Source organism: Ranitomeya imitator, chromosome 3 (assembly GCF_032444005.1).
Source record: "Ranitomeya imitator isolate aRanImi1 chromosome 3, aRanImi1.pri, whole genome shotgun sequence".
Classification (NCBI taxonomy): domain Eukaryota; kingdom Metazoa; phylum Chordata; class Amphibia; order Anura; family Dendrobatidae; genus Ranitomeya; species Ranitomeya imitator.
In genome coordinates this window covers 706,074,238-706,092,970 of record NC_091284.1, presented here as the reverse complement: position 1 = coordinate 706,092,970, position 18,733 = coordinate 706,074,238, and the positions used below count along the sequence as shown (strand labels likewise).

The following is an 18,733-nucleotide window of genomic DNA, read 5'->3' as shown; positions in this document are numbered from 1 at the left end:
TGAATATGGTACAAAAAAGGCAACGAATGCCACAAAATAAAAAAAAATTAAAAAATGACTTAACCCCTATCTGACCTTGGACGGGATAGTACGTCCAAGGTCAGATCCCCTGCTTTGATGCAGGGCTCCGCGGTGAGCCCGCACCAAAGCCGGGACATGTCAGCTGTTTTGAACAGCTGACATGTGCCCGTAATAGGCGCGGGCAGAATCGCGATCTGCCCGCACCTATTAACTAGTTAAATGCCGCTGTCAAACGCAGACAGCGGCATTTAACTACCGCTTCCGGCCGGGCGGCCGGAAATGACGTCATCGCCGACCCCCGTCAGATGATCGGGGGTCGGCAATGCGTCTCCATTGTAACCATAGAGGTCCTTGAGACCTCTATGGTTACTGATCGCCGGTGGCTGTGAGCGCCACCCTGTGGTCGGCGCTCATAGCACACCTCCATTTCTGCTACATAGGAGCGATCAGCAGATCGCTGCTATGTAGCAGAGGCGATCGCGTTGTGCCTCCTTCTAGCCTCCCATGAAGGCTATTGAAGCATGGCAAAAGTAAAAAAAAAAGTTGAAAAAAATGTTAAAAAAATAAAAAATATATAAAAGTTTAAATCACCCCCTTTCGCCCCAATCAAAATAAATTAAAAAAAAGAAATCAAATCTACACATATTTGGTATCGCCGCGCTCAGAATCGCCCGATCTATCAATTAAAAAAAAGCGTTAACCTGATTGCTAAACAACATAGCGGGAAAAAAATTCGAAACACCAGAATTACGTTTTTTTTTTGGTCGCCGCGACATTGCATTAAAATGCAATAACGGGCGATCAAAAGAACGTATCTGCACCGAAATGCTATAATTAAAAATGTCATCTCGGCACGCAAAAAATAAGCCCTCAACCGACCCCAGATCACGAAAAATGTAGATGCTACGAGTATCGGAAAATGGCGCAATTTTTTTTTTTTTTTTTTTAGCAAAGTTTGGAATTTTTTTCACCACTTAGATAAAAAATAACCTAGTCATGTTAGGTGTCTACGAACTCGTACTGACCTGGAGAATCATAATGTCAAGTCAGTTTTAGCATTTAGTGAACCTAGCAAAAAAGCCAAACAAAAAACAAGTGTGGGACTGCACTTTTTTTGCAATTTCACCGCACTTGGAATTTTTTTCCTGTTTTCTAGTACACGACATGCTAAAACCAATGATGTTTTTCAAAAGTACAACTCGTCCCGCAAAAAATAAGCCCTCACATGGCCAAATTGACAGAAAAATAAAAAAGTTATGGCTCTGGGAAGGAGGGGAGTGAAAAACGAACACGGAAAAATGAAAAATCCCATGGTCATGAAGGGGTTAAAAAAATGTGTGAATGGTGAATCAGGCCCTCTGTGTGTATCCCCCAATGTTATGGAGCCATCTCCATTATACAGATTTGCAAATCTTCCTTTGTGGATACATATTATGATGATGATATAAGAATTATTATTACTACAATCTGTTGCTTCTATTTTTGTTACATCTAAAATTATGTAATTCGTCCTTGTTTTCCATGTAAAAAAAGAACCATTGCACCTGTCACATCCAAAAAAATTCCCAGCACCTAACTCCAGGTCTATAAAAGTGTTGTACCTGTAATGAAGGCACCTAGCAGACCACAAGAACCTGATCAGAATGTTGAGGCTTCTTGTCCTTGCTGTCCTGGTCCTTTGCGGTAAGTAGTGTTGAGCATTCCGATACTGCAATATCGGGTATCGGCCGATATTCGCGGTATTGGAGTTCCGATACTGAGTTCCAATACTTTTAAAATATCGAATACCGGAATCGGAAGTTCCCATAATGCAATGAGCCAGTTTGATTTAATTCAGCCAATGAGGAATCCTAAGAAGTGTGGGCACATCCTGTTATGCATGTAACTAATGGCATGGCATTTTGGGTTCACTCTGCTGTGAATTCAGTTAGGGACAGAACGCTGCTGTTCTGACTGAGGGACAGTTTGAGATAGCGATATGCTTCATTGTGCTTTACCCAGGCTACTTTAGCAACCGCTGTGTGAGAACCTTTTTTTGGCCTTGCAACGCTGTTCACGGCTGTCTGCGAGGTCTCTGTGTGTGAGTGCAGCTCACACTGCAGTGTGTTCTGCAGCCACATCTGGTTGTAGTCCGCTCAGCGTGCGTCACTGCCTCATACGGTTACATCGTCCTTTTTTGAATTAGTGATGCTGCACATTTTTCCTGATTTCTCCTATTACTGTGTTTCTATCCGTATCCAGCTAGATTGCTTGAAAACACTATATAGGAGTAGATAGAGGAGCCTTTTTGCTGGCTTGTGCCTTGCAGCCTTGCAGCCCCAGCCAGATTAGTATTAGCCTATTTTTTGGAGCCTCATCTATTGCATTGTAGGTTTAAAAAAAAAAAAAAAAAATATATATATATATATAAATATAAATATATATATCCATTTATTCTGTGTGTACAGGCTGTTAAATTTGTCTTTGTTTATGCTACTTTTGTGATCATTACTTATAATTCTAATTTATGTTCATCCAGAACTTCCTGATGCATGTCGTTTTATTATATTTATTTAATTGCAGCTTTGCACATATTTTTCCTTTCCTTACTGCTGCTAAGCCCAATTGGTAGCTCTCCCCCATGTTAAAAGCCATATGGGTGTACTAACATTGTATATATATCTTTAGTCATTCCCCCCACATACTGAGGCTGTTTGCAAATTTTGTTCTGTCCTTCCCCTTCCCATTTTGTCACTCTTGTTCCACATCTAGCAATGGGTAAGCCACACCCCATATGCTGAACATGACCTAGCCCCTTCAACTCTTCACCCACATCAGTACGCCGGAGTTGTGCGCATGTGCCTTCAGTGGTTCGCTGTCCTTGTTCCTTGTGTCTCTGTGGTCTAGGCAATGCCGGGTACTCAGCTCCCGTGCGTCCGACCACGTGACACGGGGGGGCGGGAACTTCCGGAATTGCTTGTCAGCGTCTGCGCCGCACAATACCCCGGCCTCTGACGTCGGATTCACTCCACTGTATATAAACTCCTTGATTACGGTACTTGACACCCCCTGACGAAGGATTCTATATCCGAACGAGCGTCGGGGTGGGCATTGTTTGGATCTGGTGACGCCTTCAAGGTACGGGAACTCCTAAATATTACCTTCTCACCACTTCTTCCCCCTTTTTACCAAAATATTTTTACACTTATCACCTTGTTTCTTTGCTTCATGATTTGCACATTGCACTTTTTGCACGGTGTATAGCCATTGTAATTGCTTACACCGCGGGTTATATATTTTAACCCCATATTTTCTGGTTTTACACGTTCACATTATTTTTGCATCCCGTTTTTTTAGCACCTGTGGCACACACTATATTTTAGAGATTGCTAGCAGGAGTCCTGAGAGTAACCCTTCCTTTTATGGTGTACCCTATACCTATTTAGGTTTTTATATATATTGGTGATTTTATTTATGTCACTTATTATATGTTTTTTATGTCTTTCAAACATGTGCACATACAATATGTTGTTACCACTGCAAATAAAGTAATATTTTTATGATACGTATATCCGTGCTACTAATTTCTTGAAATTTGGGTCTATAGCTCTGGTGGTTGGTTTCTACTGTTCATGAGAGTGGTTTCCACTCACTTTATTTGTTTGCACTGGAGTTCACTAGATAGCTTTGAACACATATACAGTGGGGCAAAAAAGTATTTAGTCAGTCAGCAATAGTGCAAGTTCCACCACTTAAAAAGATGAGAGGCGTCTGTAATTTACATCATAGGCAGATCTCAACTATGGGAGACAAACTGAGAAAAAAAAATCCAGAAAATCACATTGTCTGTTTTATTAACATTTTATTTGCATATTATGGTGGAAAATAAGTATTTGGTCAGAAACAAAATTTCATCTCAATACTTTGTAATATATCTTTTGTTGGCAATGACAGAGGTCAAACGTTTTCTGTAAGTCTTCACAAGGTTGCCACACACTGTTGTTGGTATGTTGGCCCATTCCTCCATGCAGATCTCCTCTAGAGCAGTGATGTTTTCGGCTTTTCGCTTGGCAACACGGACTTTCAACTCCCTCCAAAGGTTTTCTATAGGGTTGAGATCTGGAGACTGGCTAGGCCACTCCAGGACCTTGAAATGCTTCTTACGAAGCCACTCCTTCGTTGCCCGGCGGTGTGCTTTGGATCATTGTCATGTTGAAAGACCCAGCCACGTTTCATCTTCAATGCCCTTGCTGATGGAAGGAGGTTTGCACTCAAAATCTCACGATACATGGCCCCATTCATTCTTTCATGTACCCGGATCAGTCGTCCTGGCCCCTTTGCAGAGAAACAGCCCCAAAGCATGATGTTTCCACCACCATGCTTTACAGTAGGTATGGTGTTTGATGGATGCAACTCAGCATTCTTTTTCCTCCAAACACGACAAGTTGTGTTTCTACCAAACAGTTCCAGTTTGGTTTCATCAGATCATAGGACATTCTCCCAAAACTCCTCTGGATCATCCAAATGCTCTCTAGCAAACTTCAGACGGGCCCGGAAATGTACTGGCTTAAGCAGTGGGACACGTCTGGCACTGCAGGATCTGAGTCCATGGTGGCGTAGTGTGTTACTTATGGTAGGCCTTGTTACATTGGTCCCAGCTCTCTGCAGTTCATTCACTAGGTCCCCCCGCGTGGTTCTGGGATTTTTGCTCACCGTTCTTGTGATCATTCTGACCCCACGGGGTGGGATTTTGCGTGGAGCCCCAGATCGAGGGAGATTATCAGTGGTCTTGTATGTCTTCCATTTTCTAATTATTGCTCCCACTGTTGATTTCTTCACTCCAAGCTGGTTGGCTATTGCAGATTCAGTCTTCCCAGCCTGGTGCAGGGCTACAATTTTGTTTCTGGTGTCCTTTGACAGCTCTTTGGTCTTCACCATAGTGGAGTTTGGAGTCAGACTGTTTGAGGGTGTGCACAGGTGTCTTTTTATACTGATAACAAGTTTAAACAGGTGCCATTACTACAGGTAATGAGTGGAGGAAAGAGGAGACTCTTAAAGAAGAAGTTACAGGTCTGTGAGAGCCAGAAATCTTGATTGTTTGTTTCTGACCAAATACTTATTTTCCACCATAATATGCAAATAAAATGTTAAAAAAACAGACAATGTGATTTTCTGGATTTTGTTTTCTCAGTTTGTCTCCCATAGTTGAGGTCTACCTATGATGTAAATTACAGACGCCTCTCATCTTTTTAAGTGGTGGAACTTGCACTATTGCTGACTGACTAAATACTTTTTTGCCCCACTGTATATATGTAATCTGGTATAGAATTCCATTGCCCCTTTTAAGTGTTAATAAATTCCTTACCTTCCTGCATTGTAATAGCTACAAAAAGTTTGTGATACTATCAGTTTTACATCTTTGGGCACATCCAGTGTTTTTTTGTGATAACAAAAGAGGATATAAAGTTCAGCAAACACTCCACCTTACAGTTGTGTAGGCCACATTAGCTCATATTAAAGTCTAGTCCACTCTTAATAAAATTAGTGTTTCTTATACCTGTTAGCAGTGGTTCAGGAATAAGCACACTAAGCCCTTAGTACTTTTCTGCCTATCTTTATCAGTCTACCAAGATGAAGAAGGCAGGGAGTAAAGGTACCGTCACATTTAACGAAGCTGCAGCGATCTAGACAATGATCCCGATCGCTGCAGCGTCGCTGTGTGGTCGCTGGAGAGCTGTCACACAGACAGCTCTCCAGCGACCAACGATGGGGGTCCCCGGGTAACCAGGGTAAACATTGGGTTACTAAGCGCAGGGCCGCGCTTAGTAACCCGATGTTTACCCTGGTTACCAGTGTAAACGTAAAAAAAAAAACACTACATACTTACATTCCGGTGTCTGTCCTCTGTGCTTTTCTGCACTGACTGTGAGCGCCAGGCGGAAAGCACAGCGGTGACGTCACCGCTGTGCTCTGCTTTCCGGCTGGCCGGCGCTCACAGTGCAGAGAAGCACAGCGCCGGAGGACAGACACCGGAATGTAAGAATGTAGTGTTTTTTTTTTTTTACGTTTACGCTGGTAACCAGGGTAAACATCGGGTTACTAAGCGCGGCCCTGCGCTTAGTAACCCAATGTTTACCCTGGTTACCCGGGGACCCCCATCGTTGGTCGCTGGAGAGCTGTCTGTGTGACAGCTCTCCAGCGACCACACAGCGACGCTGCAGCGATCGGGAGCGAGCTTGCCGTACCCCACTGCTGCGAGAGGAACAAATTGAAGCCGTTGTCGGATGGATGGCAGCTAACGCATCGACTTCAATTAGTGCCACATCCTCTCAGGTCCAGAGCACTGAAGAGCACCCATCTGTATCTTCACCACCTGCCAAACTGCCCAGGCAGTCAGAGAGCCCTGGACAGGAGCCATCTCTACTTCTGTTCTCTGAATCTCTTGGCTTGGAAAGAGGGGGCCAGCCAAGCAGCATTTGAGAAATTGAAGAGGCAGTATGCAGTGATGTGTAACTGCTTTGTCTCTCTGAATCTGAAGAGGTGGGTGGGCCAGTGCCTACGGTCAGCACACCTCTGTACGCATCTGATGATGAGACTCAGGTGCCACTTTCTGGTGCGTACTGTGCTGCCGAGACTACCCAGGAGAAGCAGTTGTTGGAAGAGGGTAGTGTAGATGATGAGGTCCTTGACCCATCATGGCGTGAGGTACAGGAAGGTGGTGGGAGCAGCTCTGAGGAAGAGATTCCCCGAATGGCCCAAAAAGGAGGGAAAGGGAGGGGGCAGACTGGGTTGCCAGTAGCCTCCACTTCGGCACCCATTAGGAGCATGCCTCTTCCAAAACCCAAAACGGGTGCTCCCAAGACTTGCAGTGCCTAGTCCTTTTTGACACAGTTGCAGATGACATTTGCTTTGTCAAATGCAAGCTGTGTAATCAGAAAGTGAAAAGAGGAAAAAGTGTGAGCAACGTCAATACCACAAATATGTGGAAACATGTGGTGGAGTTTCAAAGACACACTGAAGACCTAGGCCAACCTACAGCGCCACCTACCACCTCTTCAGCTCGTGTTGTAGCCTCTTCCTCCAGCTCACACACAGCTGGTTCGGCTTCCTCACAGGATCGCCATGGAAGAACCTCTGGCACTTTTGTACAGAGACAAAGTGTAATTCCACCCACAGCACCACGTTCCCTGTCATCCTCACACTCCTAGGCCAGTCTACAGCCATCGGTAGCACCGGCATGGGAGAAAATGCACCCATACTCTGCAAACCACCCCCGAGCACAGGCTCTGAATGCTGGCATTGCAAAACTACTATCCATTGAAATGCTGTCATTCAGGCTGGTGGAGACTGACACCTTCCGTAACTTCATGGCATTGGCAGTCCCACAATACAACGTACCCAGCCGCTTTTATTTCAGCAAACAAGCCATCCTTGCCCTGCAAAAGCACGTGGAGGGAAAAATTAAACATGCATTACTAAACGCCATCAGTAGCAAGGTCCACCTGACCACCGATGCGTGGACCAGTAACCGTGGACAGGGACGATACCTTTCCCTCACTGCCCATTGGGTAAATGTTTTGGAGCCGGGTACAGATCTTGAGAGTGGCGCTGTACGTGTTCTGCCAACTCCAAAGATTGCAGGAATCCAGTCTGTACACATTGACTCTTCCTCATACTCCTCTGAATCATCACTGCTGGAGCCGTCACGGTTCACGGTCTACCTCCACTTGGACCCGTGATCGCTTACCTCTTATGACCGTTATGTGCACTGCCGTGGCCAAACATCAACAGGCGGTATTGAAATTAATTTATTTGGGGAATCGAAGCCACACAGCGCAGGAGCTCTGGAATGCCATCAAGCAGGAGAGCGACGTGTGGTTTGTGCCAGCGAATCTCCAGCCAGGCATGGTAGTGTGTGACAATGGCCAAAATCTGGTGGCAGATCTGGGCCTAGGAGCCTCACTCACATCCCATGTCTGGCACATGTGCTCAACTTGGTGGTGCAGACTTTTTTGAGGGACTATCTGGATCTTGATGCACTGCTGCACAAGATTTGCCTAGAGTGCACTCACTTGCGGCGTTCCAGCATGGCAAGATCGCGCATTGCAGCTCTGCAGCGCCTATTCCACCTTCCAGAACATCGCATGATATGTGACCTACCCACCAGGTGGAATTCAACATTACAAATGTTGGAGCGGTTGTGTGAGCAGCAGGCAGCATTAATGGAGCTCCAGCTGCATCAGGCGCAAACAAGTCACACTGCGCGCCGTTCACACTTCACTACCACTTAGTGGGCCTCTATGAAGGACATCTGCCACGTTTTGCGTGCCTTTGATGATTCCACTCGGATGGCGAGTGCAGATGATGCACTAGTCAGCATGACTATCCCCCTTATCTGCCTGCTTGAAAAAAGACTGCAAGCACTAAGGGAGTAGGTTGTGGAAGAGGTGGAGGATGAGGAGTCACAAATGCCATCTGCTTCTGGACAGTCTGCGCAAAGTGGTTCCTCACAAAGGCCTAGGCAGTGGACACTTTGTAAGGAGGATGAGGAGGAGTCAATGGAGGAGGAAGACATCTGTCCAGAGGAGGGAGGTACACAATGCTCTAGTAGTCAGTATGAAGAGCGAGGGTGGGGTGATGCAGAGCAGGCAGAGATGATGGCTCAAGCAGGGGACAGCGCTTCTTGGCCAGTTGGCAGTCTGCAGCACATGGTTGATTTCATGTTGCAGTGCCTGAGAAACGACCGCCGCATCGCCCACATTCTCAACACGTCTGATTATTGGGAGTACACCCTCCTAGATCCTCGCTACTGGGACTACTTACAAAGCCTCATAACACCGTTGAACTGGGAGCGTAAAATGCAGGAGTACAAGACACACTGGTGCATTCCATCATGTTCTCTATTCCTACCGAGAGCAGTGTTGCTAGTGCTTTACAAAGCAGCTCAGTGCGTCGAGGCAGAGGAGGAAGCTCTGCACAAAGAGGGAGCAGAAGCAGTGCCTCAGCACAAGGCTAGACCAGTATGGCCCATATGTGGCAAAGTTTTGTGTCCCTGCCACAAATGTCTACACCATCACAGACGACTCCAGTCAGCTTGAAGCAACGATTCCGTCAGATGGTGACAGACTACTTGTCTTGCCCTCTCAGTGTTCTCCCACATGGCTCTTCCCCCTTCAAGTTTTGGGTCTCTAAGCTGGATACATGGCTAGAGCTTAGCCAGTATGCATTGGAGATGCTGGCTTGCCCTGCTGCTAGTGTATTATCGGAACACGTCTTTAGTGCCGTACGTGGTGTACTAACAGACCGTCACATGCGACTATCCTCCGATAACGTTGACCGGTTTACTTTTCTGAAAATAATCAAGGCCTGGATCTCGCAGGAATTTGCCAGTCCTCTTCTAGATTAAATAATTGGTTGGCACCAGTATCCAGGTCTCCTGTTGTGTTCAGGTTTCTACCTCCTGAACTGTAATCCCTGGGCTCCAACACCACCAGTTGCTGCTCAGAAGTGACCTCTGCACAGTCATCACTTGCTCCTGTGTTATTGGGGTTCAGTAACGTCAGCTGATCCCCTGCTGTGTATCCGGCAATTTCTCCTGCTCCATCCACACTCACACTACAACAGATATTAAACTTGCTCCAATTAGGACTCTGGCTACACTCTGTTTCTCCTGTAATCCCTGGGCTCCAACACCGCCAGTTGCTGCTCAGAAGTGCCGTCTGCACAGTCAACACATGCTCCAGTGTTATTGGGGTTCAGTAACGTCAGCTGATCCCCAGCTGTGTGTCCGGCAATTTTGCCTGCTCCGTCAACATTCACACTACTACAGATATTAATCTTGCTCCAATTAGGCCTCTGCCTACACTCTGTTTCTCCTTTAATCCCTGGGCAGCAACACCGCCAGTTGCTGCTCAGAAGTGTCTTTGGAATGGGTACTCCCTCCTGCCCAGCCTGGATCCAGCTGGCATAGCTGTTTCCAGGTAGTGTCAAGGTCACTTAGCCTCCAATACGTTGTCCTGTCGGGTTGCGGTCGTGTTAGCCGACTCTATGGTGCCTGCAGTTTAGGTGCTTCCTATGTTGGCTGCGGGATCTGGCAATCAAGGCTGGTTCCGTAGTACCAATAGGAAAAGCTCCCCCTGTGGGACTGTGGGTTTTCGGTAACTCCGGCCGTCTCGTGGCCTTGCAATTTTTTTTAATGTGGACCTTCTGCTGCCTATCTGAGTTCCAGCACCATTAGCTGGTTCTTTGGAAGTCAATCTTGAATAGGTCCCCCTCGGTTCCAGTACCGTCATCTGGTTCCAGGCAGAGCCTTTGGCTTAGGTGCCTCCTTCTCGGTATCTGAGTTCCACCAGCGTCTGGTGGTCCTTGGTAATGGATTCTGGCATGGGTACCTCCTGCTTAGTAACCTGGTTCCAGTACCATCAGCTGGTCCTCGGCAGTTCCATTGGCTCTTGTACCTTCTGCTACCCATCTGGGTTACAGTACCGTCAGCTGGTTCTCGGCAGTGTCTTTGGCTTTTGTACCTTCTGCTACCCATCTTGGTTCCAGTACCATCAGCTGGTTCCAGGCAGAGCCTTTGGCTTAGGTGCCTCCTTCTCGGTATCTGAGTTCCACCAACATCTGGTGGTCCTTGGTAGTGCTTTCTGGCACGGGTACCTCCTGCTTAGTAACCGGGTTCCAGTACCATCAGCTGGTCCTCGGTAGTTCCATTGGTTCTTGTACCTTCTGCTACCCATCCGGGTTCCAGTACCATTAGCTGGTTCTCGGCAGTGTCTTTGGCTCTTGTACCTTCTGCTACTCATCCTGGTTCCAGTACCGTCAGCTGGTTACAGGCAGAGCCTTTGGCTTAGGTGCCTCCTTCTCGGTATCCGAGTTCCACCAACGTCTGGTGGTCCTTAGTAGTGCTTTCTGACATGGGTACCTCCTGCTTAGTAACCGGGTTCCAGTACCATCAGCTGATTTTTGGCAGTGTCTTTGGCTCTTGTACCTTCTGCTACCCATCCTGGTTCCAGTACCATCAGCTGGTTCCAGGCAGAGCCTTTGGCTTAGCTGCCTCCTTCTCGGTATCCGAGTACCACCAACGTCTGGTGGTCCTTGGTAGTGCTTTCTGGCATGGGTACCTGCTGCTTAGTAACCGGGTTCCAGTACCATCAGCTGGTCCTCGGTAGTTCCATTGGCTCTTGTACCTTCTGCTACCCATCCGAGTTCCAGTACCGTCAGCTGGTTCCAGGCAGAGCCTTTGGCTTAGGTGCCTCCTTCTCGGTATCCGAGTTCCACCAACGTCTGGTGGTCCTTGGTAGTGCTTTCTGGCACGGCTACCTCCTGCTTAGTAACGGGGTTCCAATACCATCAGCTGGTCCTCGGTAGTTCCATTGGCTCTTGTACCTTCTGCTACCCATCCGGGTTCCAGTACCGTCAGCTGGTTCCAGGCAGAGCCTTTGGCTTAGGTGCCTCCTTCTCGGTATCCGAGTTCCACCAACGTCTGATGGTCCTTAGTAGTGCTTTCTGGCACAGGTACCTCCTGCTTAGTAACCGGGTTCCAGTACCATCAGCTGGTCCTCGGTAGTTCCATTGGCTCTTGTACCTTCGGCTACCCATCCTGGTTCCAGTATCGTCAGCTGGTTCTCAGCAGTGTCTTTGGCTCTTGTACCTTCTGCTACCCATCCTCGTTCCAGTACCGTCAGCTGGTTCCAGGCAGAGCCTTTGGCTTTTGTGCCTCCTTCTCGATATTCGAGTTCCACCAACGTCTGGTGGTCCTTGGTAGTGCTTTCTGGCACGGGTACCTCCTGCTTAGTAACCGGGTTCCAGTACCATCAGCTGGTCCTCGGTAGTTCCATTGGCTCTTGTACCTTCGGCTACCCATCCTGGTTCCAGTATCGTCAGCTGGTTCTCAGCAGTGTCTTTGGCTCTTGTACCTTCTGCTACCCATCCTCGTTCCAGTACCGTCAGCTGGTTCCAGGCAGAGCCTTTGGCTTTGGTGCCTCCTTCTCGATATTCGAGTTCCACCAACGTCTGGTCGTCCTTGGTAGTGTTTTCTGGCACGGGTACCTCCTGCTTAGTAACCGGGTTCCAATACTATCAGCTGGTCCTCGGTAGTTCCATTGGCTCTTGTACCTTCTGCTACCCATCCAGGTTCCAGTATCGTCAGCTGGCTCTCGGCAGTGTCTTTGGCTCTTGTACCTTCTGCTACCCATCCTGGTTCCAGTACCGTCAGCTGGTTCCAGGCAGAGCCTTTGGCTTAGGTGCCTCCTTCTCGATATACGAGTTCCACCAACTTCTGGTGGTCTTTAGTAGTGCTTTCTGGCACAGGTACCTCCTGCTTAGTAACCGGGTTCCAGTACCAACAGCTGGTCCTCGGTAGTTCCATTGGCTCTTGTATCTTCGGCTACCCATCTGGGATCCAGTACCATCAGCTGATTTTTGGCAGTGTCTTTGGCTCTTGTACCTTCTGCTACCCATCCTGGTTCCAGTACCGTCAGCAGGTTCCAGGCAGAGCCTTTGGCTTAGCTGCCTCCTTCTCGGTATCCGAGTACCACCAACGTCTGGTGGTCCTTGGTAGTGCTTTCTGGCATGGGTACCTGCTGCTTAGTAACCAGTTTCCAATACCATCAGCTGGTCCTTGGTTCTCGGCAGCTCCTCAGCCTGCTACATTTCCAAGTTCAAGCTTTTTGAAATGGTTTTTGGTAATCACGCTGGATCTCCCTGATGATGACCCTAAAGAAGACAACCCTGAAGACCACCCCGGAGAAGATGACGACCCCGGAGAAGACGACGACCCCGGAGACGACGACCCTGGAGACGACAACCCTGAAGACCACCCCGAAGAAAACCAAGAAGATGACCCTGAAGATAACCAAAAGGACAAAGAGCAAGAAGACAACCACCAAGATATAGAAGAACAAGAAACAGAAGACCAAGAAGCAGAAGAACAAGAAGCTGCAGAACAAAGAGCAGAAGAACATTAAGCATAAAACTAAAAATCAGAGCAAAAGATATTATCTAAATTATAAGCAGAAGAAGACTAAGCAGTGTATGGGGGTGAGTCCGTTCCTCCTCATGGTGCCCCTTGGAAAAAACTTGCTGCTGCAGGCAAAACTGAACGCGGACAAATCCTGTTGTAAATCTTTTGTGACAGGCAGAACGGAAGGTGTAATCTTCAAACTTTTATAGATAACAACTACAGGAATGCCTGTCACAAATAAAAATATGATGAAGAAGAAGAATATGAAGATGAAGAAGTAGAATATTAAGAAGAATAATAGTTGAATAAGAAGAATATGAAGAATGTAAAAAAAAGGAATAATAGGAAGAAGGTGAAGAAGAAGAAGAAGATGAATAAGGTGAAGAAGTTGATGACAAAGATGCTGCTGCTGAGGATGATGAAGGAGAAAGTGTGGGAGAAGTAAAAAAGAAGGTTAAGAGCATGGAAGTAGTGAAACATAAATTTCTGACAAAATATAAAAAAGCTGAACATAGTCAATATCTTTGTAACTGTGAATCTTTTTTTAAAAAAAATGAATTCCTGCTATTCAATTTGATTGGTCTAAACCTCTTTGCCTTTAATGTCTCCTCCACCTCCCCCAATACATTCTACATTATTCTTAGTTGTTTTCCTTCATGTAGAATTAACCTGCAAGGAAAGAAAGGGTTTATTTTAATTCCGATATTTTTGTCCCATTGACTTGCATTGGTTTCCGGTATCGGAATCGGCGATACCCGAAATTTTTTGGGTAGCGGTCCGATCCAATCCGATCTGATATTTCCGGATATCGGACGGTATCGCTCAACACTAGCGGTAAGCCATACGTTACTACGTAGTATAGATTTGTACATTGGGTGTTTTGCTTTTAACGTGTATAATATTTTTTTTTTCAAAGGAAGAGAAAAAGGCAGACACATTATAATTTATGACCTTTGCTAAAACATCTCTGGATCTTTAGGCAGCTCATAGATTGTCATCTCACATGAATATGTACTGAAAGCGTTGTTCTGCAATTTCTGTGCTTTACCATCTAAAATACATGGTTCTTTATGCACAATATCAGGCATCTACCTTGGGTGGGAGAGTTTAAAAGGTGTCTGTCAAAACAGAATGACTGCTCAAACCAAGCACAGGCACTTGGTGCACCCTTGATGTGGCCAAACTGTTCTGTGCACCTTTCCACCTACTTGTTTTTTTCCTGTCTCTGCCCTTTTCTGGCTCTATGAATTCAGAGCTGCAAATCAAAGAGAAGTTGGGAAAATATTCTGCACTGACAGATTCTCTTTAATCTCAGTGACATCCATAGATGACAAGAAGCCTTATTGCAAATATGTAAAAATAGTTTCTCGATTGATTTACTAAGAATTTAGTTACTCTGAAAAAGGAAGTTCTGCACAGGGTCTCATTAATTATTACAGGGATGGGATCATCACCTCTGGAACCATCTCTGCATTGGACCCCTAATAGCCGTACAATCTACCTCTATGATATGTATGACCACATTACTCTGACCAGTCATAGGTCGCTTCCCCCTGTATTCTCCAGGCTCCGGCGATGAGCCCGCAACTTTTCTGGCATATGTACCCCTAACAGCCGCGGGTGGAATCATGATCCACCCGCGGCTGTTAACGTGTTAAATGCCAATGTCAATCTCGGACATCGGCATTTAACATGATCACGCCAGAACCGTGTCACAAACCCTGCCCATTGGTGCAATTGTCACATGACCATGGGTTGGCGTGGCAACTGCTGGTCTGCAGTAGACCCCTGCAGTTGTGATTGCCAGATAGCTATGAGGTCCACCCAGTGGCTAGTGCTCATAGCAAGTGAGCATTCCTGCTACATAGAGCAGGTCTGAATCCCTGCTGTGAGTAGCACAAGCAATCAGAAGATCACAGCTTCTACTATTGAAGCTAGTAAAAAAAAAGTTTTTAAAAAGATGAAAAATATCAGTTTAAATTATCCCCCATTCGCCCCATTCAAAATAAAACAATAAAGACACATATTTGTTATCGCCGCATTCAGGATCGCCCGATCTATCAATATATAACAAGAATTAATCCAATTGGCAATTTTGCTCACTGTAACATTGCATTGAAATACAATAACAGGCAATCAAAAGATCGTATGGACAACAAAATTGTATAAAAAATGTGAGCTTGGCACGCAAAAAATAAGCCCTAACTTAGACGCAGATCATGAAAAATGGAGACGCTATGTGTATGGAAAATGGTGACTTTATTTTTATCGCAAACTTCGGATTTTTTTTTTCACCACTTACGGTAAATAAAAAATGAATAGACATTTTTGGTGTCTATGAACTCGTAATGACCTGGAGAATCATAATAGCTGGTCAGTTTTAACATTTAGTGAACACTGTAAAAAAATAAATAAATGAGAAATTGCACTTTTTTTTTTCAATTTCACCGCACTTTTTTCTCATTTTTTTTCTGTTTTCCAATACATTATATGGTAAAACAAATGGTGTCGTTGAAAAGTACAACTTGTCCCACAAAAATCAACATGGTCACATTGTTGGAAAACTGTAAAATTTATGGTTTTGGGAAAAAGGGAACAAAAACCGTAGAAGCAAAAACGGAAAAATCCAAGGTGGTGAAGGGGTTAATCACACAATATCAACCTTATTTTCAATCAACGGCAAGAAAATGTTTTCATTACGTACACTATATTCGGAAATGAATGGATTACGGCTATTCATTCATTACATTTAAAATCGAAAAAAGTTATGTGTAAAATATATTGTACGAGTATTAAAGGGATCCTGTCACCTGAATTTGGCGGGACAGGTTTGCGGTCATATGGTGGGGTTTTTGGGTGTTTGATTCACCCTTTCCTTACCCGCTGGCTGCATGCTGGCCGCAATATTGGGTTGAAGTTCATGCTGTGTCCTCCGAAGTACATGCCTGCCTGCGGAGGACACAGCATGAACTTCAACCCAATATTGCGGCCAGCATGCAGCCAGGGGGTAAGGAAAGGGTGAATCAAACACCCCAAAACCCCGCCCATATGACCGCAAACCTGTCCTGCCAAATTCAGGTGACAGGTTCCCTTTGAAGGGAAACTGTCGACAGATTTTTGCTACCCCGTCTGAGAGCAGCATGATGTAGGGACAGAGAACCTGATTTCATTGTCATTTTGATAAAAATCCATTATCTGCTACAGATCTAGCAGTCCTCTGAATGCTGAGCTCTGTACAATCCCGACCACACCACTGATTGGCAGCTCTCTGCCCTTGTGCAGTGTACACAGAAAGCTGTCTGTGGCACCCCAGGAGTTTGGGTACCACAGTGCTGCCTTCCTCTCGGGGAGGGTAGTGCTATGCCTGCAAACAAGGGGGATCTCTTTGGCAGGTAAATCACACACAACACCTTCTGAATCCAGGCCAGGAGGAGGAGCTCAAAACCCTGTCTTAGGACAGCTTCCCTGAATAAAGATCCTGGTTTGGAGGAGGAGTCAGTTTAGTCTGGAGCAGACAGTCTGTGCGCGAAGCCAGACAGGAAAAGAGCAGAGGAGAGATTTGAGGGCTCAAGGATGCTGCGAGTGGGCCTCTGAGGAGCCAGAGACTGGGTACCGGGAGCCTGAGGCTAGAGTGGAACTGTAGGACACTTTGCAGAACTGGAGGGCGAAGGACTATACGTATACTGCCCAATTTAAGCCTGTGGTACAGCAGCATCCTGGAGCCTGGAGTCACCGTGCAGAGACCCCAGAAGGAACGGCTCGAGCTGCCTACCATACAGGTACCTGTTCCAGGACAGGAGGAAAGACACTTCAGCCAGCAAGGGACTGATAGTGAGCGCAAAGTGGAAGGCTTCCAACCTGACTTGCCAAGGGGATTCCGCTTGTTTCCAGGCTGCCTGGACTCCTAATGTATCTGTTGTCGGTACCCTGGACAGAGGACTGTTATATATTCAGTACCCCACCCTCGGCCACACCTCCGCCGCTAGCTCCGCCTACTTCTGCATGCGGCCTGCATACGGCCTGCATACCTATCTTTAACATTAGATACGCAGGTCGTGCGGCTGTATGCGGATGCTTCCGCATGTGTCGTTTTGATGATGCGGTGACCAGCGTAGGATGCAGCTGGTAGCAATTTCTTTTTTACGCCGCATCGTCAAAACAACGCATGGGAAGCATCTGCATACAGCCGCACGACCTGCGTATCTAATGTTAAAGATAGGTACGCACGCCGCATGCAGGCCGCATGCAGAAGTAGGCAGAGCTAGCAGCGGAGGTGCGGCCGAGGGTGGGGCTTCACGGAGGAAGTCCGCAGCCCTCCGCAGCTCCTCAAAACGCTAGTGTGAAACTAGCCTTAACCAGGTAAAGACTACAATTGACCGACATACAGCATCATCACCATACACCTTAGGACCCTGGGGACCCCGCTTCACCTGTGGGAAGTGTTACCATCATTGCTGCAACAACATCCCCCAGAGGACCCCTTTAAAGCAGCATCCATCCCACTATTGACCACAGGTGGTGTCACGACAGACTTTATTCACATTTTACCTTAAAAGACCTTTACCCTTTAACTGAGTGCCCAGGGCATGGACCGGGTCGCAGCCACCGTGACATCCCCTTTATGAGCGGACCCGGTGCCGAGTACCCCAGGCTCTGGTAGGGCGACTCATCTCAATCAGTGGTGGGGGCGGACTTATACACAGCTCATGAATATGGAGGACTATCTGGCAGCAGGTTTACTAGTCTGAATGATAATCTCCTGATGTTAAAACAGTGATTCTATTAAAATTACAGCAAGCAGCCCAGTAAAGGTACCTTCACACTGAACGATATCGCTAGCGATCCGTGACGTTGCAGCGTCCTGGCTAGCGATATCGTTGAGTTTGACAGGCAGCAGCGATCTGGATCCTGCTGTGCCATCGTTGGTCGGAGCAGAAAGTCCAGAACTTTATTTCGTCGCTGGACTCCCGCAGACATCGCTGAATCGGCATGTGTGACGCCGATTCAGCGATGTCTTCACTGGTAACCAGGGAAAACATCGGGTTACTAAGCGCAGTAACCCGATGTTTACCCTGGTTACCAGCGTAAACGTAAAAAAACCAAACACTACATACTTACCTTCAGCTGTCTGTCCCCGGTGCTGTGCTTCTCTGCACTGTGAGCGCCGGCCGGCCGGAAAGCAGAGCACAGCGGTGACGTCACCGCTGTGCTTTCCAGCTGGCGCTCACAGTCAGTGCAGAGAAGCACAGCACCGGGGGACAGACACCGGAATGTAAGTATGTAGTGTTTGTTTGTTTTTTACGTTTACGCTGGTAACCAGGGTAAACATCGGGTTACTAAGCGCGGCCCTGCGCTTAGTAACCCGATGTTTACCCTGGTTACCAGGGCACCCCGCATAGTTGGTCACTGGAGAGCTGTCTGTGTGACAGCTCTCCAGCGACCACACAGCGACGCTGCAGCGATCGGGATCGTTGTCTAGGTCGCTGCAGCGTCGCTAAATGTAACGGTACCTTAAGTCACACATTTCTGGTGTCAGGATCCCTGTCTCTACATTACTCTGATCTCAGATTGGGAAGAAAAAACTCGGTTACGGTCTTCCTTTAATGTAATCAGGCGCCATTGACACTGTGAATATATGCTATATCTGTAATGGAGTAATGAAGCATCTTATTCATGTTCACTTGCCAATAATTACAAAAATGGATGAAGCAAAAAAAATGTCACCAGAGTATTTAATAACTTATTTAATCATTTATTGTTAAATGAAACACT

The 18,733-nt window shown here is 46.7% G+C and overlaps 1 protein-coding gene across 1 annotated transcript in view; it reads left to right on the top strand.

The window, feature by feature from the left end:
- The first annotated feature begins 1,649 nt into the window (after positions 1-1,649).
- LOC138670885 (chymotrypsin-like elastase family member 1) overlaps positions 1,650-18,733 on the top strand; it is a 42,381-nt gene continuing 25,297 nt past the window's right edge. Inside the window, exon 1 of the mRNA XM_069758634.1 lies at positions 1,650-1,704. Within this exon, the coding sequence (XP_069614735.1) occupies positions 1,665-1,704 (40 nt within the window). The 5' untranslated portion in view covers positions 1,650-1,664. The remainder of the gene's footprint in view (positions 1,705-18,733) is intronic.